This window comes from Portunus trituberculatus, chromosome 16, assembly GCF_017591435.1.
Source record: "Portunus trituberculatus isolate SZX2019 chromosome 16, ASM1759143v1, whole genome shotgun sequence".
In the NCBI taxonomy this organism is placed as follows: Eukaryota; Metazoa; Arthropoda; class Malacostraca; order Decapoda; family Portunidae; genus Portunus; species Portunus trituberculatus.
In genome coordinates this window covers 10,879,113-10,895,444 of record NC_059270.1, presented here as the reverse complement: position 1 = coordinate 10,895,444, position 16,332 = coordinate 10,879,113, and the positions used below count along the sequence as shown (strand labels likewise).

Below are 16,332 nucleotides of genomic sequence, written 5' to 3'. Positions count from 1 at the left end.
GAGAATATTCTATTCTTTGTCATGTTTCACTTTTTAGGGCTTTACCAAATGTTTTCAAGAAATCTATAGATATCATAAGAAACACAATATGAAAAAGTTTGAAAAATGCGTAATAAAATATTATCATCATATGTTAAAGAACTTTTCTTCTTAACTAATGTGAAATTTAGTTATTCCCTAATCTTCAATGCATGAAGAGTCACAAAAATGTCAAAACTGCCCTATCGTCAATTACTAATCATCATTAACCCTTCAGTAACATGATGTGTTTTCATATTTGTTCTCCTTACTATTTGGCGGTTTAATACAACTTCAGAAACTTATGTGGAAATCAAAATAGTGAAGACTCTAGCCATTAATCTTCTGAGTTCCGTAAATCATTCCTAAATTAAATGAAATCGTCTAATAATACCGAAACCCGTGATAGAAATACGTCCCAGTGCTAATGAGATACATTATTTTGTGTCATTTCACTCACCAGAAGTTAGATATCCGGAAAATAGATATATATTTCAAATAAACGATAGCATTTTTTTTACTTATTGATGTCTTAAAGTTTGATATAAAGAATTCTAATTTGGTTCTTAAACAAAATGCTTGTCTGATATAGGTATTGGAAGATATAATGTTAAGCTGGTGGCATTTGCTGGTGTCAGTTCGCGTTCCGTCAAAAGAAGAATAGGATATTTACGGCGTGTTTAAGACTCCATTGTGCAAACTTTGGTGGCGTCCTTGCCGTCGTCTTACTGAGGGCTGAAAGTCTTGGAGTCGTCAGTTGCCTGCTGGAAGGAAATTAATTAGAGAAGCGTGAGGAATGCATGTTGTTATTTAGTATCGTTAGGGTTCATAAATATCGAGCTGATTTTTAGTAATTACATGTGCATCATAATTATATCTAGTTACTCTTCTATTTCTTTATCAGCCTTGTGAGGAATAGGAAGTATGATCGTCCAGTTTTAATTGCGTTTCGTAGAAATTATAACAGTATCAATAGCCAGTCCCATATGAATTATATATACAGTATTTCCATCACACACACACACACACACACACACACACACACACACACACACACACACACACACACACACACACACACACACACACACCTTATTTCCTGTGCCTCCTTGTCCCTTGACACCTTTCTCTTTCTTATGTATAATTTTTGCCTGCCCGTGACCCTTCCTTCCTCCCCTCGTTTGTCTCGTCTGGAATGAAGAAAAGAGACAGGAACACACACACACACACACACACACACACACACACACACACACACACACACACACACACACACACACACACACACACACACACACACACACACACACACACACACACACACACACACACACACACGTAGCTCTGTTCATAGTTTAGTGACCCTGACGTACAATAAGAACACTACTAATAAATAGTTCAAAGATTGAAAAATTAATCACTCAACTATTCCTTATCCACCCATCCATCCATCCCCCCAACACACACACACACACACACACACACACACACACACACACACACACACACACACACACACACACACACACACAGGGGGTGGTTGTGGGATGAGTCGCCTGCTGTATTGATCTCCCGGCGGAGGTTTCATGGAATTTTTTTTCTCTTTCTTTTAAAAACCCAGGGCAGTGAACCCTTCTGAGACGGAGAGGGCGGCGAGGAAGGCGAGATAGCGGCCACGTAACTCTCTGAGCGAGGCTGTGTGAGGGTAGGGGTGTGGAAGCATCAAGGGAGCGGGTGTCAGCTGGAGATCTAGGTGTGTGTGGAATGGAAAAGTGGTGGTGTGGTCTGAAGGAGGATGGGGCTTGAAGATGTTCAGGGTGAGATGGGTGAAGGACTCGAATGCGCGCGAACTAACAACCAACCCCACAATGTAGAAACTGACAAGCCGTAGTGGCCAATTAGTGACAGTGATTGGAGAAGTTCACCCATGCCACGGTTTGTTTGTACTCACTTATTTTTCTTTTTTTCGAGATATTTAAAAAAAAACTGATGAATTAAGAGGTGAACGCTTGTTGAAATTAATTTTGCATTTTTGTTCCCTTGTGTGAAACCATAATTCAAGGACAGTAATTTTTCTTAACTCTACACACGTAAGGCGGAAGCTCTAAAAAAAAATACGTACCTTTCATAAGATTTAGACCTTGAAAAAGTGCAACTGAAAAGTACTTCTGAAAAATTGCAACGTATAAAGAAGAAGAAGAGGAGGAAAAGGAATGTAATATAAGTACTAAAAATGTTGCCGCCTTAATGTGTCCTGGAAGCCTTTTTAAGCCCCTTCACCCCCCCCCCTCTCTCTCTCTCTCTCTCTCTCTCTCTCTCTCTCTCTCTCTCTCTCTCTCTCTCTCTCTCTCTGGCAGACATTGTTCACTTGGTAGTATTAGCTACTTTGAATTAAGAACCATATTTCGAGATGGTTATTACAATGAATCTTGCGACGGGCTTACAAACACAAGCTCGTGAAATACGATGACGCTTCCTGCAAGGTGAAGGTGTGGCGTAATAGTGCGTGAAATGCATGGGTATTTATTAGCAAGGACACCAGTGTATATTCAAATTTATAAACTCTATAGAAGTGTAGTAACACGGACAAATATGCGTATGAATTGGTACATGTACATACATATGGAAATTTGAATATAAGTGAATAGCTGGAGCATTGCTGTTTGGATTCTACTCCCATCTCTCTCTCTCTCTCTCTCTCTCTCTCTCTCTCTCTCTCTCTCTCTCTCTCTCTCTCTCTCTCACACACACACACACACACACACACACACACACACACACACACACACACACACACACACACACACACACACACACACACACACACACACACACACACACACACACACACACACACACACACACACACACACACACACACACACACACACACACACACACACACACACACACACACACACACACACACACACACACACACACACACACACACACACACACACACACTGGCATGAACTTCATAACTGATTAAATTGATTAAATCGTTCTGTCTCGAGAAAGTGTAATCTTCGGTTATGAAAGACAAAATCTTTATCGTGCGAGTATCTGGACAGGTAAGCATTGCTCTTCACTGTCGGAAACTGGAGGATTCAAGGAGCTCAGTGGAGAGAGCGCTTGCTGCACAAAATTCTAAGGCGGAAGAAAAATTACACCCCTAAAAAATACCACTCCTGACCCGACAGCGGATGTGCTCTCAGAGGGAAGTGGTGGCCTGTTTCTTCACCATGGTCTTGGCCGCCACCACAGGGTGAGGGCTTCCGTAGGATCTACCGCGTTTTACAGCCGTGAAGCAGTTGTTGATATGAAGACTGTAAGTGTTCAGCACGCCAGGTAGCGAGGCCTTGTGGGAGAGGAGTATTTCCCTAATAGAAGCAAAGAGAGAACACGGCAGTTTCGCTGTCCTTGCCTGAATTGCGCGTTACTGCTCCAGGCTTTCTCTGGCTCATGTTTCATGTCTAGAGGTTAGAAATTTTGTTGTAACTCAGGATCAGGTGAGACGTGCATCAGGTTTTTAATGGTCTTGTTTCCACCATTCATATGTCACCTTGTATTCAGTATTACGTAAATTTAGGTTATGATATATATTTCGAATACTTACAGAGAAATGAAGAAAATAATGGATAAATTAATAAAAACATTAATTAATAAATAAACAAATAGATACTGTCTTGCATTTTTCAATTCTAGTTTTAACTTTTATTGTCAAGTCATAGCATAGTTAATATTATCAGTCATTGACCACAACCCAATGGAAGCGTGATTATAGTAAACTATAATTCATTTCTGACTCCCAATTACTGGTGGACCAATATGCAACACTTGTGCTTGCTATGATATATTTATCAAACTGCACTATATTTGAAGCCGCTAAACTAAAATGTAAACGTTATGCTGACTTAACAACTTTGTCAACAATTGCTTCATATGAATTTCTTTCCTCTCTGAACTCTCGAGTCGTCTCTCGTCAGTAAAGTGGTGCTTTACATGCGTTGCCGAGTGGCCTCACGCTATGTCGTCGTCGAGAAGAGGCTGAAGGGCTGGGAGGCTGGAAGGCTGGACTGTGTAATCCTATAATCCGGTGAGGCTCTCGCAGCCTCAGGTCACCTCGCGGCTCTCCGGGTGGGAAAGGCAACAAAGGGCTCATGCTCCCTTCCGACGTGGCTCTCCTGGGGATGCACCGCGCTGCCTGGCCTGCTTTATGTGGTTTGCGGCTCTTGATGCCTCACAGTCGTGATCATCTTTGAATAATGGAGTTACCTTTCAGCAGCTTTGGTCACCAGGGTTTGTCACATGGCTGTGAGTGACCCAGTGTAGATCATTACAGTCACACTTGGACCGTATGCACTTTCTTCGGTATCACCTTTTTTTTATATGAAAGTCATGGGAATGAAATAGACTTTCATATTGTATGAAATTAGTTTAAAATAATATTAGACAAACAGCCAAGACGTTAGCTTGTGGCTTTAAAAATATTCATCTTCGCAAACATATCAATATTTAGTTGTATTTATTTTATGCGCGTGCTTAGTAAACCTTGTAACCAGATTCCACTGGTTTAAAATCTCCAGTTTATCACACAAACATAAAAAGAAACATCTCTGATAATATGAACAGAAGTGAAAATAAAGGTTTATAACGAAAATACTTTCTATTTTTTCATAATTTTCCATTGAGAAAAAAAGAAGAAAAAGAATATTAAAATAGTTTTTTATTACTCTCATATTCACTTCAGTCGTGATATGAATATTGCAAAGATCAAACAGGATCTCCTTGCATACTAATCCTTCAAAGGGAAGAGCACAGCAGCTTGAATGGACGGATGATTTGAGTGTTCTTTTGCCAAAGACGAGTCTGTTTGACGGTGACGCTATTTCTCCCTGAATGAGTGTATCTATTTAACTCAGATGATGTTTATTGTGTGCTAAATATTGTCAACCTGATATTCAATACTTCAAAGGTTTATTTAAAGAAAATACTGTTGTATCTTTGTAAATATCTGTTAAGAACGCAATAGTATTTATAGATAAATTTAGGAACCTTACTTAAGCATTACCAATGTGTGTGTGTGTGTGTGTGTGTGTGTGTGTGTGTGTGTGTGTGTGTGTGTGTGTGTGTGTGTGTGTGTGTGTGTGTGTGTGTGTGTGTGTGTGTGTGTGTGTGTGCATGAGCGTGAAAATTGCTAAAATAGAAATGTGAAAGTAAAGAAAGTGAAAATTCTGCAATAGCCACAGCTGCCATTCCTCTTGTGTTTGTATTACCGTCAGCAATGGAAGACGCGAGACTTTTCCCATATCCTCTCTTGGACTTGAGAAGATGTGCGCCACACAATACCGCCTGGTAATATTTCCTGATGGACTGGAACTGCTCCATCATTAGAATTCTCTTTTAGTCTTCACTTAGTTTTATTCTTTGTCTGTCTATTCGTTTGCTTATGTGTCTCAACATTTCTGGTAGTCTTTCTGGCTTAGTCACTGTCTGGCTTAATTACTGTCTGGCTGCCTGTTTATTTGATTGTTGACTCTCTCTCTCTCTCTCTCTCTCTCTCTCTCTCTCTCTCTCTCTCTCTCTCTCTCTCTCTCTCTCTCTCTCTCTCTCTCTCTCACAGTATAAAGAAACAGAGCCATTTGGTGAGTCTCCGCCCTTCTCCTCTCTCTACCCCCTGGTTATAAAACTCTTGAGTGCTCAGAGGAAGGGAGGGAAGTTGCCAAGGTAGTGAACTCTGAGAAGTCAGCTGGGAATACTAGACGGCATCGAAGAGAATGGAGGGCAAGAGAAGAAGCAAGGAAGACACCGAGCCACAGGGGAGACGTAGAGGGGGGAATGTGTGGCGGAAGACGATGCACCAATTCTCTGAGGAAGAGCCATGCTGGAGCTCCTTTCATGCCCGTTGCTGACCTTGGGGGATAAACCCAGTTTCGTGGTCGTGAATGTACCGCTTCTTTCCTTACTTCCCGTCGCTGTGCCTTGTAAGGAAGATATTAACAATACTTCCCTGCTTCTGGCTTTGTAGGGAAAGCTAAAGGAGCGCGCTTGTCTATTTTTACTGAAAGGTTTAACACTATCCCTATCAGTTGTGCCTGTTTATGTGAGCATTTGATGTGATTATGAAGGCAAGGCAGTTTTTTTGTGGTGAATATGACAATTGGTGGGTTTATATATATTCAATAACTACTTGTATCTTCTTTTCGTCCATGTCTATCTCGGGAGACTGCTAGTTTGCATCTGTATGCTCCTTTCTTAACGAGAAGCAGCTACAATTCAAGGATGTAGCGGGATACAGTTACTGGTAATTACTTCCGGCTGGAATCGGGAATATTTTAGACCTCCAATTCAACAGTAACTTCGATAAAACAGTGGGCATTGTGGTGAAGGAAAATATAGCGCACAGGAGCGGAGAGTTAGGATGCGAAAGAAAATAAAAAGAAAAACTAAAAAAGACAAAAGAAAACATCAACATATATTTGTCGAAAAAGTTATTTAAAAGTGTTGGCTTCGCTGCAAAGAAAGAGTTTCAACAAAGGTTCTGACATGGATGTTTAGGGAAGATATACTTGAAATTACCTTCACGTCGCAGTGACTCAGCGTATCAAGTGTTAATAGCTCACAATAATATCAGATCGCGGAAGCAACGTACCATTAAGTGCCATCCGAGTGTCAAGGTGAAAGAGAAGAGGAAAAATCTGAATAAGATATACAAAGCTGGGATGTGATGGGTGATAAGGAAAGACACTGAATTGTGCGATATGAGTTTGGAACAAATATTTATACAGTGTTCGCCTCGTATAAAAGGAAATTAGCGTATTACAGGTGAAGGGTGGACAGCGAATAGAATAAGAAAGAAAGAAAATACGAAATCCAATTATTGATTTTCGGAAAAATACGCAAATTTAGAGGATTTTATTTTCAACTTGTTCATTCACTTATCATGAATCCCGCTCATTTGTTTACCTATTCTATTTTCATATTTTTTCATTTCAATCAAGCAAATTAAGTTAAATTTATCAGTCAACTGTGTGTGTGTGTGTGTGTGTGTGTGTGTGTGTGTGTGTGTGTGTGTGTGTGTGTGTGTGTGTGTGTGTGTGTGTGTGTCCTTAATCAGTTTTTTTTCACAGTTGTGTCAATAATGTGAGGGAAATCATCAGTACGATTATATTGGTGTAATGTACCATAAAGAAAACAAATAAGTATGAAATATAATTCCAAGTCCTTATGACCATTCATCATCAGCAATGATTTTCAATTTAATAGATATTCAAGTAACAGTTTTCGCGATCCTTACATCAAAATTAAGGTAGAATTTCATATTCACTACTACTATTTTTTTTCATTCTACGTTTCAGTTGATATACTTTTTTAATTTATTAGAAAAAATTAGCCAACATGGAAAAAAAATTAGATAAAGTAAAGAAAAATATGATTGAGTGTAAAGCTAACCAAGTTTTTGAATGTGATTTGTCAGTAGACTAATATTATAAGAATATTGTCATGTTTAATTTGAAGCAGAAACTTTCAAACACAAGTCAGCACACTAGTCTGGCTATCACATTGTACCGTGGCTAAAGGCATATAAGCTGCTCAAAATCTAATGAAAGTTTGCAAAATGGTTTGGTCCAAAAAGAGGGAGAACAAACCCTTCAGCTCTGCGGTAAAATGCAGGGAGGTTCCAAAAATGGGAATAATGGTGTGTGTGTGTGTGTGTGTGTGTGTGTGTGTGTGTGTGTGTGTGTGTGTGTGTGTGTGTGTGTGTGTGTATTGTATTCACGGTCGTCTGCTGGTGTGTGTGTGTGTGTGTGTGTGTGTGTGTGTGTGTGTGTGTGTGTGTGTGTGTGTGTGTGTGTGTGTGTGTGTGTGTGTGTGTGTGTGTGTGTGTGTGTGTGTGTGTGTGTGTGTGCGTGTGTGTGTGTGTGTGTGTGTGTGGGCGTGCGTGCAGGAGAACTCATGAAGGGTCATATTATAAAATTATGAAGTGACAATTCGTAATTACTGTTTCGCAAGCAATCATTTAATTTACCTTATTGTTCTTATCATTAATTCATACATTTCATTAGTTTTTTTTTTTATGTGATTCATTAATCCGTCTTCACCATGTTGTCTGACCTCCATTTTATCGTTTTCCGCAGGAACGTTAGTGGCGGTGACGGCGGTGCGAGGCTCCACGGCCAAGCTTCCTTGTCGCATCAGCTCCGACAACCCCTCCGAGCCCGTGCTGCTCGTCCTCTGGTACAAGAATGCCTCCGTCACCCCTGTCTACAGGTACAGTGATTCGTATTATTCCCATATACAACTAACCCACTTTCTCTTCCTATCCACTGGTACACAATCCTTCATTCTTTTTTATTAAGGCACACAATTTTGGCACTCCAGACAGACCGTGTCTAGTCATAGATAAGTGGTCTAAGAGGCAACGCGTCTATCTTGCAGGATATCAAGTTTCAATCCTGGCTTGCTGTTGGCATTTTTCTCAAGTACCTGTCCACTTCCAGATATGTAACCTTTGACAGTACGAAGCAGACTCAACTCATTGCCGGTGCAAATCTGCTATAAAACAATGGTCTCGTATGCTGACGGCTTACATAAACTGACCTTCAGTCCTCCCTTTATAATTACATTCCATCATTCCACTCTTTACAAATATACAGTCCATCATTCATCCCTTTAGAAATACAGTACATCAATCCTCCCTTTACAGATGTAGCTATTTGTTCCTCCCTTTACATGTACAGTCCTTCTTTCCTTCCTTTACAAGTACATAGTCCATCATTCCTCTCTTGTCTGCACATACACAATCTTCATTAATTTCCTATCTACAGATACCCATCCATTCCTTCCTTTTTAGTAGTATGAATTTTGTTTTCTGGAAAGCCGACTGGTAAGTTACTGAAAAGAAAGGTTCAGAGAAAAATCCTGATTGATCAACGTGTTTTTTATAAAAGGTAAGACACCAGAAGAGTTCCTAAGGAGTTAAACGAATTTGGTTTTAAGGGTGTTTTGAAACTCCTCCTCTGAAAGTCGAAAAAAGAGAGATGTATTATAAGGATGAACTCTTTTAGAGATCATCAATGAAAGAGATGACGGATTGAATATGCTGGCTAACCTTGCATTAGTGAAGACAAAGATGAGAGTAAATGCGTATAAAATGTTGAAAGGCAAAGATCAAGGCCAAAACAACCTGGTAAACATCTTCACGAGGAATCTTAATATGAAGCATAATCAAGTCAAGAAAGTGTAAGGAGGATGAGGCCTGGAGTCTTCTAATGTATTTTCAGAAAAGACCTCAGCACGGAGCTCAGAACTCGAGAAAAAGGAAATAGCAGTAGTGTCCTTTGGATGGAACGAAAGATGTTTGACCGCAAGAAAAGAACAAAGCTACAGTATAACGTATGCACTTTCGTACAGACTCACAAAAGAAGGATTTGGTGTGAAACTGTAGATAAACAAAGTTAAGAAGGATGAGAGTAAATACATTTTTCTGAAACTTCATACAGTTGATTACCAGTGGAGAAAGAAGAATAATCATCTCTCTCTCTCTCTCTCTCTCTCTCTCTCTCTCTCTCTCTCTCTCTCTCTCTCTCTCTCTCTCTCTCTCTCTCTGTGTGTGTGTGTGTGTGTGTGTGTGTGTGTGTGTGTGTGTGTGTGTGTGTGTGTGTGTGTGTGTGTGTGTGTGTGTGTGTATATATATATATATATATATATATATATATATATATATATATATATATATATATATATATATATATATATATATATATATATATATATATATATATATATATATATATATATTTGAGACTTTTATTTTACTGTTCATCCTGTAATACAAATATGCAAATTAAACTGAACTGGTGTCCATAGGGATTACATGCAACGGGATTGCAGATTATCTAACGAACCAAAATCGTTATGTTAATAGAGCCAGGCGGTGATTGGCCAGATGTGGGGACATCAGTGCCGCAGGGATCACATCAACTCTGTATGTTTTTTTTTTTATTATAAAGGCTAATTATTTATAAATGAGACTGTAAACCCTGAACTCTTTCTCTTGGATGGCTAAGTTGTAGCAATCGCGTATGCAGAATGCCATCTCAGTCCTAAAGAATCCTCATGGGAGCGCCCACAACGAGATAACTTTCTTTAATGTAAGAGAGGAACACTGACCAAGGGGAACAAAAACAATGAAACAAAAAGCCCACTAATATGCCAGTACTCGGACAGTGTCGAGAGAGTTAGCCAAAATAATAAGCTAAACGTTTTGAAACCCCGCCTCTTAAATGAGTTCATGTCTTAGGTAGATAGAGATATAAAAGCAGGCAGAGAGTTTCACAGTTTACCCGAGAAAGCGATGGATGATTGAGAATACCTGTTAACTCTTGCTTTAGAGAGGTAGACAGAATAGGGGTGAGATAGTCTTGTTCAGCGAGGCTGCAGGAGGAAAGGGGGCAAGCAGTTAACAAGATCAGAAGAGCAGTTGGCATGAAACTAGCGGTAGAAGATAGCGAAAGACACTACATTGTGGCAGCGAGAAAGAGGTTGAAGACAGTAAGTCAGAGGAGAGGATTCGATAACAAGAAAAGCTTTTGATTCCCCTCCTGTGGCTATTTGAGGAACTCTTACACACACACACACACACACACACACACACACACACCCACACACACACACACACACACACACACACACACACACACACACACACACACACACACACACACACACACACACACACACACACACACACACATTTTCTTGACTGCCTAAAAAAAAAACCTGTATAAAGAAAAGAAAACAATTAATTGCTGTTCCCAGAAAAGTTTCTTGAGAACTAAAGTAAAGAAGTTGGTTAATTTAGATTTGGCGGTGTCTTGCAACTCCGATCTTGAAACAGATCACGTCAGAGGAAGTGGAAAACAGAAACAAGCAGAGTTACAAAGTTTGCTATCGAATGAGATGAGAGAATGATGATGTTGGTTAATCTTCTTATTGATGAGTTTACAAAAATACGGCAATGTTAGTAAGTGCAGGCAATTAGGTTCTATCCGCTCCTGTGGCCTGCTCCCTATGGAATAGTGGTTAAGACACCTATATGGAATCAATATTTGAAGTTTCGTTATGGAGAATACAGTGATGTCAGACAAATAAGAGGACAAAACACTGTGTTATGGAAACACTAGAATCGGAGAAAAGCTAATGAATAAGAGAACACCAAAGACTTTCAAGTTTCCGCTGTTGTAAAAGAACGTTGTCATAATTAGGAAACGTCAAAGTAGCAGTAATGATATCGTAACTCAATCTTGACGTCGGTTTATCAGCACAATGGAGAAAAGACGTCAACAAGGACACTGTGGTGCGTAGAATGTATGGCTAAGAAATTTCTCGCCTTAGAGACGTGGAAATCCTAAGGTGCGCAGTGATGTTGTACTGAAAGGGTATGGAAACTGATGCTGTAAGTAGATGGAATAGTGTTTTGACGTATACTAGTGTACAAAACATGGCTGTTGTTACCGAGGACAGTTGTGGTGACATTTTCTTTCTGCGTTAATAGATAATGCATAGATCCAACAGGTAAAATTCGGAGAGGTAGCCAGAGATAATGTAAGAAGTGTGCAGAATAGGACTAGGCCAGCTAGCAGGAAACGAAGTGCCAAGAGTGAAGTAGTGGAAAGGTAGCACTGCATGTTCAAGCCAACACGCACTGCAACACAAAAGAATGACACCCAGAACACATCGAGAGTATATACAGGAGTTATGGCTTACTATGATAACAAGAAAGATCTTATCCGAGAGGCGAGCAATAGTGATAGGCTTGAAGTGGCATTCCCGCCAAACAGCACTCGAGCAACCACGGAGAAAAACCATGGCACTAATCTCACTTTTGGATAAACGGGCACGACCTGCCACCACCGTGTACAAATGGAACAATAAAAGAAGTCTAGCAACACAACAGTATGTTAAAGTCACTGCAGATAATTAGAGAACAAGAAGGGATTACAAAACGTGTTGGGAAGTACACAGGCAGCTGCTCATTAGCTGGACTCGGGCAGTGAGCAGGATGGAGATGTGAATACGTCGCTGGCAAATATACAAGCACCACTTTGTTTCGTCGTCTTTTCCTCTACAAATCATTACAATTTCCTACAATAACCATACATAAGAATGACTTCAACTTCGTATACAAATACAGCAACGTAACTCACCACTAAAAAATAATTGTTTTATATGCAATAATTCCAATTTTTTCTTTACATCTATATATTCTTACATTAGAATTACTTCAAGGTATCGCTATAACAAATTATGCTTCAACGACGTGCACCATATCCTCATAGCGTTATTACAATATCGGAACACTGTACGTACTTTATTTATCTATGAATCTCATATGCAGTAAAATACAACTTCCTCTCAGCATCTATATGCCCTGTAATTTACAATATCTAATTAAAGCAAATTATCTATCCATGAATCTCATATAAATTGTGACAATATCCAACCAATGTAACGCATCCATCAGTGAATCTCATATGAATTATTACAACTTCCTCTTTTCCATCATGTGATTTATATATCAATTCAACATACACACGTAATTACAATATCCAAACAACGCAACCACAAAATGTAACTTATTCATCAAGGCATATCATATGCAACATACGTAAGGATATGTACCCGATTGAGACCCTACTCGTAAACGTAATATAACTTATGTCACCGTCATATTGCTCCAATTCCTATACACATAAATTGCATACGCATATACCAAATAATAAATTACATACGCATATACCAAATAATAGATTACATACACATATACCAAATAATAGATTACATACACATATATCAAGTAATACATCGAAATCCTATCCTTGTTCCTCCTCCGTTCTAACTTATCTCAAAGACTGCAATGCAATTTGTAAGCTCTACTTACTGTTATATGATGTACGAAACGCACATTCCGCCTCCTCGGCTACCAGCGGAGGTCGGGCCCGCTCAGTCTCAGCTGTCTCTCCCTCTCTGATTCCTCTCTCGCCTCTTTCTAACCCATTCCTCTCAAACTTTCCTTCAGAGACCTCATAGGGGCGTGTCTTGACTACAACAACACGCCCATCAAGAGTGTCGTCCACCAGTCATGTAAAAACCTACGTGTGCGGTACCAACAACATGTAAAGGACAACAACAACAACACGTAACTGTTGTCTTGTACCAGGATGTTTACCTGATATCCTGGCCAGGGTCATTAAAACTGTTTCCTTTTGACCCTTCTGACCCCTGCTATTAGGCTGGTCATCTCAACCTGACGGATGGATCAACAATAACACATCTGCCCACTATTACATATGTTTGTTCGTTGTTTTTTTCTTCGCATATTTCATGTGATGTAGGTATACCACGGATATTTAATCGTGATAGGTATCGCGCACACACACACACACACACACACACACACACACACACACACACACACACACACACACACACACACACACACACACACACACACACACACACACACACACACACACACACACACACACACACACACACACACACACACACACACACACACTGCAGGGTAAAAGGCAGAGACTGTGTTGGTCACCATGGCTGGCATAAGTTCGAACCACTCTAGGACTGGTCACCCGTAAGCGCTGATAATCGGGACAGTTACTGTCTTCCCTACCAGGGGGATGGGATGTGTGGTGTGTGAGGTCACAGTTTTACACAAGGATCGGTAGTAATGAACTCTGAGCTCGCAGTGAAAGGGTAACGGCTGGTGGTTGCGAGTCTGCTCGTGATCAGATATTGGTGAATACACACACACACACACACACACACACACACACACACACACACACACACACACACACACACACACACACACACACACACACACACACACACACACACACACACACACACACACACAGGACCTGGCCCGGAGGTATGATTTCTCACCGCTTGCTGTGGAGACTAGCGGTGTGCTCGGGCCAGACTTCAATGACTTACTGAATGATATTGGTAGAAGAATCACCCAACGCAGCGGGGAGCCTCGAGAGACAGGTTGGCTACGGCAACGCATCAGCCTTGCTGTAGCGCGGGGCAACGCAGCTGCCATCTGCGGGCCCCATTAGTTGCCGAAAGGCCCACTTTAAATCATATTTTGTACCCATATGTATAAATAGTAAAGTTGTTTTGCCTGAATGAATGCCTATGTATGTGCTTGTACGCATGCCAGTATGAAAGTAGGGAAAAAAAAAAAACACACACACACACACGAACATACACAAACAACACACACACACACACACACACACACACACACACACACACACACACACACACACACACACACACACACACACACACACATACAAGAAGTCATGCTTTACGCCAAGCTTGACATCCTCTTCATGTTTAAGACCGGATTGATTGTGACTTATGAAGCATTACTTTACTCGGCATTTTCTAGTTGCTTATTTTCGGATTATATTACAAGGGGGTAAACAGTCGACCGAATTGGGCCCCAGTTGCTTTGTACTACAAAGGTGCTATCCTTGCCCAATGAATCCACAGGTCTTAGTCAGGCTTTGTTCTACACCACACAAGCTCGCTTGGGATAAAAAAATGTGCATGTGCTTTAGCGGATGTCCTCACAAATATTCATAGACAATTTGATGTGCAATTAGCTTTACACAATAAGATCGATATAAGTAACGAATATGTTTTTGATAACGGTGACATTTTGGACAGCAGTGACTGCATGTTAATGTATCTTATCCACCGCTAATAAACAAACCGCCAATAAACTAAACCTCAAAGCCATTTCTAAAAGTATAGTGTCATGCATTAATGAAAAATACGAATTATGTCGTCGTTTGCCGTTAATAACACAAGTATAAAGGCAGCCAAATAATTGCCAATTCGTGAGCAGAAAGACGAATGAAATGGGAAAGATCCTTCTACATAATCATTTTGAAAAAAAAAAACATGAAAATATGAATATTCATCTACTTGATACATTTTTGCTTTACAATTTCTATTTCAAATGGAGTCCTAGAGCTGTTGGGAGACACAAGGGGTCCATCCTGCTGTGCTACAGTTCCCAAGTATGCCGAATTAAAATATCCTAATACTCGAAACTAACCAATTTGTTTTTCAAATGAAAACGCACCTCTTTTAATTAATTGCCTAATTATACTTTTAATTAGATAATCAAAACTCATTTAAAATGAATGGTATTATGAAACATACAATAAAAAATACACGCCATGGAAAGTTGTCTCAAAGGTATTTCTATGTGCACGGGCAGTTGCATTTGCCTGGCATGGACACGCTCTGAAAAATTGCTGATTCCTCAGAGGACAGTAAACAATGAAACGAAAAAGAGAGAAAAAAATTTAATGCTTTCAATCAAAGTTCTTGGTAATGATGTTTTCCATGCCCTCGCTGGCCCAAACCTTCGGAGGGCTTATGGAGTTGATGGAGTCCCTCCTATTGATCTCAAAAACTGTGCTTCTGTGCTTGCACTTTGCCTGGCCAAACTCTTTCAACTTTGTCTGTTTCCTTCCTACTGGAAATTTGCCTACATTCAGCCTGTTCCTAAAAAGGGGGACCGTTCCAATCCCTCAAACAACCGCCCTGTAGCTTTAATCTTTTGCTTGTTTAAAGTTTTTGAATCTATCCTGAATAAGAATTTTCTTAAACATCTGTCACTTCACAACTATCTATCTGATCGTCAGTATAGCTTCCGTCAAGGTCGCTCTACTGGTGATTTTCTGGCTTTTCTTACTGAATCTTGGTCATCCTCTTTTAGAGATTTTGGTGAAACTTTTACTGTTGTGTTAGACATATCAAAAGCTTTTGATAGAGTTTGGCATAAAGCTTTGATTTCAAAATTGACCTCCATCTTTTTGGAACTTTATCTCAAGTTTCTTTTCCCACCGGCCGCTGTTCTTCTCCTAAATGTATTAATAGCGGTGTTCCTCAGGGTTCTGTCCTGTCACCCATTCTCTTTCTATAATTCATTATGATGTTCTTAAACAAATTTTTTGCCCTATCCACTCCTACGCTGATAATTCCACCCTACTTCTTTCCATGTCCTTTCAGAGACGACCAACTATTCAGGGAGAAACAGATCACGCAGGAACGCCACAGAATGTCTGACTTCTGATCTTTCTAAGATTTCTGAATGAGGCAAAGAAAACTTATGAGTGTTCAATGCCTCAAAAACTCAACTCCTCCATCTACCAACTAGACACAACCTTCCAGACAACTATCTCCTTTTGTTCAATGATA

The 16,332-nt window shown here is 40.0% G+C and overlaps 1 protein-coding gene across 2 annotated transcripts in view; it reads left to right on the top strand.

Moving 5' to 3' along the window:
- Nucleotides 1–16,332, top strand: part of LOC123504606 — a 105,434-nt gene that overhangs the window by 18,877 nt on the left and 70,225 nt on the right. For both annotated transcript variants that reach the window (XM_045255268.1, XM_045255267.1), the window contains exon 3: nt 8,160–8,292. In XM_045255268.1, coding sequence (XP_045111203.1) covers nt 8,160–8,292 — 133 coding nt within the window. The remainder of the gene's footprint in view (nt 1–8,159; nt 8,293–16,332) is intronic.